At 37.9% G+C, this 6,051-nt stretch overlaps 1 protein-coding gene across 1 annotated transcript in view; it reads right to left on the reverse strand.

The window, feature by feature from the left end:
• The window catches only part of Samhd1 (SAM and HD domain containing deoxynucleoside triphosphate triphosphohydrolase 1), a 73,107-nt gene that overhangs the window by 58,258 nt on the left and 8,798 nt on the right, over positions 1 to 6,051 (reverse strand). The window contains exon 2 of the mRNA XM_004630995.2: positions 2,987 to 3,056. Within this exon, the coding sequence (XP_004631052.1) occupies positions 2,987 to 3,056 (70 nt within the window). The remainder of the gene's footprint in view (positions 1 to 2,986; positions 3,057 to 6,051) is intronic.

Consider the following 6,051-nt stretch of genomic DNA (forward strand, 5'->3'; position numbering starts at 1 on the left):
TGTGTGTGTGTGGCCAGCTCAGCCCACCAGGGGGCGGGGCTGGCTGGCATGTGGGCTGGGGGATTGAACCGAGGTCCCTGTGCTTTGCTTGGCTTAGCTTTTTCTAAGTAGGTGCTTTAGACCACTGAGCCATCTCACCAGCCCCTTATAACTTATTTTAAACCAGACCTAAAACCTGGTTTATTTTAAACCAGACCTAAAACCTAATGACTATTCCTAAAATAATTTTTCCCCTTAAATATGTTAAAAATGAAATAAATTTAAGGCATTTTATAAAAACAATGAACTTTTACCTTTGTTAATAAAATATATAGGTGCACAGTGTATTTCCCTTTTCTTATCAAAATGTAACAGTGGACACATTCTGATGCAGTGATTTTTTGGTACTGGGAATTGAACTCAGGAACTTGCCTTTGGCAGGCAGGCACTTGTGCAGCTAAGCTATATCCCCAGCCCTCTGATGTTTTTACATCCTTGATAATTATTTTAATTGCTCCATTTCATTTATCAACTTTTTTTTTTAGGTACCAGAGATCAAATTCTGGACCTGAGATTGCCAGACAGGTGCTTATGCCACTGAGCTATCACTCCAGCCCCACCTTTTGTTTTTAGACACTATCTTGCTATGTAGCTCAGGCTGTCCTTGAACTGACTGTGCAGCCCAGGCTCACCTCAAGTTTATAGCAATCCTTTTGCCTCTGTCTACTGAGTGCAGGGATTGTATACATGTTACCATGCCTCGCCAATAAACCATCTCCCCTAAAGGTAGGCATGGAGTTGTTGGACATATTGTTGCTACATTATTTGATTCTCTTCCCACCTTATGTGTATAGAGTACATTGTGACATTAAGGTGTTTTTTTGTTTTGGCAGAATGGGGATTAGAACTCAGGCCCTTGCGCTTGCCAGGGAAGTGCTTATTCTACTGACCCATCTTCCCGACCCTATTAAGGTGTTTTGATACTAAACTGAACAGGGATAACTAAAGCTTTTTTTTTTTTTTTTCCTGTATTTAGGACAGGGTCTACAGGGTCTCACTACGTAGATCAGACAGACTCATACTGATTCTTCTGTTTTCAGCCTCCCAAGTGCTGGGATTACAGGCGTGCGCCACCATGCCCAGTCTCAATCACCCTGTCTCAATCACCCGTTTCAGCATGCCCCGCAGGTGGGGCCGGCATGACACCCCGGAGATCGATCGAACCCCAGATGCTATGCTCTGCCTAAGTAGGGGCTTTAGTCCACTGAGCTATCAGGCTGGCCCTTAAACCTGTTCTTATTTGCAGTATTACTTAACATAAACTATTCTTTATACAGTTTCAGTTGTTGCAAACAAATTTTGAAGTTTTAAAGTATGTTAGTCAGTGAGTCACGGTGTAAAAATAAAATCAGTACCTTAAATTACTTTAGTGTCACCAGCTAAACAACTAAACCAAGAGAAAGGAAAATGAGATTACCACACCTTCTTCTAGATCAAAACTCAGTTTTGTTGTTTTGTCCCAGGGACATAAAATAGGTGAGCAACAAGATATATCTGCTGTCACCAATCAAACAGGAAACAATTTCTTTAAGTATGGTAAAGCTGCAGAGCTTGTAGAAAATGCACATTTCAGAAGTTCTGTATAAACGTCCAGAGTCAGAATTTCTAGGATGGGGCTTGGATAGTTGAATGTTCACATGGTCCTGCAGACACTGAAATCTGAAAAGCAGGGCTTTTGGAAGGGTGTGGGGGTACTGGGGATCAAACCCAGGCCTTTACACCTGCTAGGCACGTGTTCTAGTGCTGAGGTGTATGTGGTACCAGCCCTTGTTTATCTTGTTTTTCTAATTTTGAGACAGCGTCTTGTGAAGTTGCTCAGGCTGGCCTCAAACTTGCAATCTTTCTGCCTCAGTCTTTGTATTAGCTGGGATTATAGGTGTATGCAAAGTTGGCTCCTCCATACTTGGGAGCAAAACAAGACTTTTCATGTCTCAATAAGAGTGGGGGAGGAAGAATAAACAAATATTACTAGATTGTTAGTACTAAGACTGTTTATAGACATAAATATGTAGTGAAATTTTGGTTGAGCATAGTAGTGCATGCCTACATTATAATCCCAGCACTCAAGTGGCTAAGGTTTCATGCAGCATGGAGCCTTGGAACTTTTTCTTCCTTCCTTCTTTCCTTCCTTCCTTCCTTTCTGCCCTCCCTCCCTCCCTCCCTCCCTCCCTCCCTTCCTCCCTTCCTCCTTCCTTCTTTTTTGAGACATGGTTTCTCTAAGCAGGCTGGCCCTGAATGCACTTTGTGGCCCAGTCTGACCTCAAATGCACATGGATTCTTTTGCCTTAGCCTCTCAAGTGCTGGGATTATAAGCATGGGTATCCACACTTGGCAACATAGTTTTAATGTTCTTATGTTATTACTGGATCACAACACATGTTGTAGGGTTTTTATTTAAAAATTATGGATTGGCTGGGGCTATATCTCAGTGGCATAGTGTCTACCTGGCAAGTGCGAGGTCTTGAGTTTGATTTCCAGTAACAACAATAAAAATGCTAAACTTTACATAACTAAAATATATAGTTATATATAGTTAAATTTCTAAAAATTAATGAAAATGTTAAACACCAAAGTCAAGGTAAGGGGCCGGGGAGATGGCTCAGTAGGATAAGTGCTTGACCGGCAAACGGTTCAATCCCCGGTTCCCCAAAAAAAAAAAAAAAAAAAACCAAAAACACAAAGTCAAGGTAATATTATCAAGGAAAAAGAAATACAGGAGAGGTATAAAAGAAGCTGGGCAGACCCTGCCCCCGGGGCATGCTGTGATGGCCATTGAGACTGGGTGTGGTAACTCATGCCTGTAATCCCAGTGCTTGGGAAGCTGAAAACAGGAGAAACACTACAAGTCGGATTTGTAGCGAGACCCTACAGACCAGACCCTGTAGACCCTTCACTAAATACAAAAAATAAAATAAAATAAAATTATGATAATTTAGATTCTTCTTACCTTCATCTCAACCTGAGTTTGAGTCAATTGTTGAATGTAACTAAGCAGCTTCTTCCTCTTCTCCGAGGAACTAAAATTATAAGATAAGCAAATTTGTCATTATTTGCTCAGTAATAATCACAGGAGTATAAAGTAGAAGGTCATCAACTCTAGATTCTCTATAATAATTGAGAGGTTATATTGGAAGGAATAATCAATAATTCAAACATACCATACTCCTAGAAACTCCCTCCTTTTGTTTCTAAGAGAAGCTCTTGTTGAATTTATGTGAACTTCTCCCACGATTTTATCCTTCATTCACTTCTTTCTTGGCAAACTCAGATTTTACATCTATTCCCCCTCAACTAATGCTCAGTCTATCCTGAAATGTATTTTAACCATATCAGAGTTGTAAATGTATTTTATCCACCTCTGGGTTGCAAATCCAAGTCAACATCTACCCTTACAATCCTGGACTGATTTATGAGTACCAGGTATGGCTCAAGCATGAATCAAATATATATGGAGGCTTTAGCTTTATTTATACCCATCTTCCTTTGTGTATAATCCCTCATAATTCTCTAGTTTTCAGAAAACATTTAATAGGAATTAAATTTGAATAGCTCTAATTTAAATATTACTTTATTTACAATTACTCATTGGTGGAGGCATACTAATCTCCCACCTGGCAGAGTGTCAACAAAAACAACAGGTAGACTTCTTAGTTGTTACTGACCTATTATTTACTCAGATTGAAAGATTTTTTTTTTCAAAAGTCATAGAAGTACCACTTATGGCAATAAGTCTTAGATTATAAAAAAAAAAAAAAACTACGTTAAATGCATAGAGGCATTATTATAGCTGATAAATAATTAAAGCAGCATATTCCTATTTTACAATTTTCCTCTCCTCCCTTCATTTTAACATGAGAAGACCGGCCCAAAGCCAAGCCTTAAGAATACTATACTTATGGGTGGATTATAAATGAGCTAGGTTAATGGCAGTCAAACAGTATGACTTATTTATAGAAGCCACAGTACAATATACCAAACTTGAACTAACCTCACTATTCCCTTGAACTGATACTTGGTATTTATCATTTAATTAAAATCCAAGAGACTATTCCCAAAGATACCACTGATTAAAATATCATAAAATATCCACTAAAAACCTCTTCCTTTCTTTCTTTTAGCAGTAAAGGGAATTAAATTCAGGGTCTTCATCATGAACTACATTTAGGGGGTGGGGACAGCATTTTGCTAAATTGCTCAGGGCTGGACTCAAATTTTCAATCTTCCTGCCTTGGCCTCTCAGAGTGCTGGAATTACAGGCATGTACCTGCTTATTTTTTGTTTTTACCAAAGACTATGACATTAAATAAAAATTTAACTGGCCATGGTGGCTCACACTGTAATCCTAGCACTCAGGAGGTTGAGGCAGGAGGATCACTGTGACTTTGAGACCAGCCTGGGTTACAAAGTGAGCTCAAGGCCAGCCTAAACCGCATAAGGAGACTCTCAAAAAAACAAAAGAGGTAGGGGAGATAGCTCAGTGGACTAAGTGCTTGCCTGGCAAGTGCAAAGTCTTGAGTTCTATCCTTGGTACCATGAAATAAATAAATAAATAAAAGTAGTTATGAGCTAGGATACTTCAGTAAGATTTCTATATTTCTGAAATTTATAGCTTCTTACAACTTGATGGGTACATCTAATATAAAAATGATATTAACTTCACTGATAATATCAGAAAAACCTTCATAAATTAATAGTTTATGGTAATCATAAACTTGAGGGACCACAAGAATTGCTTCTCTATATTGGATTTTCTGTAAGATGCAGAGTCTAGAACAAAAATTTGCATATAGGTAATTTGTTTGGGGTAGAAGTAGGGAGTTAGGAAGGGTAAAACACAGAAGGAAGAAAGACTAGGAAGGGTAAAACATAGACAGGTAAAAGAAGAAATGGAAAAAAATAGTATAAGTGTACATTAGTAAACTGGTTGCACTGGTGTCGCTGCGAGCAATTAGGACTGATCCTACAAGCACCCTTTGAGGTATCAGTCTACCTTCTGTGACGACAGGAAACTTATAAAACTACTCAGTGGCTCTACAGTAGTAATAAATGGTTAGGGAACAAATGATACACAGTTAGTATAATGGAGGAACTTAATTTTAATTTAATTAATTTTAATTAATGTAAACATGTAGCTATTAGCTACCACACAGAACAACAGAGCTTTAAGGGGTCCTACAGAACCCACCTTAGAGTCATAAGAAGGGCACAAGAGGTGAGCCTAGACAGTGCTCACTCTGTAATTTTGTCTATTTTATTCACTCATGGGCCCCAAGATCCTGGAGGAGTGCCTAGGACATACTGAGCCCTCCATAAATATTTGCTGCATGAATCAATAGTGTTTGGTTCCACAAAGAAGTATAGTTCCCTTGAAAAGAAAGACTTAGAACAAATTCCCTTTTGTTCATATGGTAAATAGCTATTTTATAGAACTAGGTAGTAAAGAGGACTTTGAAAGGACTAAAGGGGTTGAAAAGTGGTTAGGAGAGAGTCAAGATGAGGAAGATTGTGACCCAAAAGACACTGAGAGTCAGTGAAATGTCTTCTGGTAATCTTTCAAAATCTATTTCCATTATCAAATTCTAAGTAATAACACATTAAATAATTTGACATAATCTTTTGATTTGTTAGCTACAGTTACCACAAACATTTAATAACTGAAATTTTAGATCATATCTTATTACTAATATCAACTCCCAAATAGAAACAAAATCTCCATTTTAATGAATATACAAACCCTGGATCTTGAACTGAGAACTTTTTCTTTTTTTAGTACTAGGTATCAAGCTCATGACCTTACACTTGCCAGGCAGGTGCTTATGCCACTGAGCTATCTCCCCTTCCCTCAAATGAGAACTTTAAAGTGGTCCAATTTAATTTACATTCTAGAACCTTCCCATATGTAGATATCTATGTTATATATATAATTCTTTAATGGCTAATCATGTGCTTCAACATTTTACATATATAGATATATTTCAGTTTTTTTTTTCTAATATACAGTTTTTTATTTTT

This window comes from Octodon degus, unplaced genomic scaffold (assembly GCF_000260255.1).
Source record: "Octodon degus isolate 3935 unplaced genomic scaffold, OctDeg1.0 scaffold00037, whole genome shotgun sequence".
In the NCBI taxonomy this organism is placed as follows: domain Eukaryota; kingdom Metazoa; phylum Chordata; class Mammalia; order Rodentia; family Octodontidae; genus Octodon; species Octodon degus.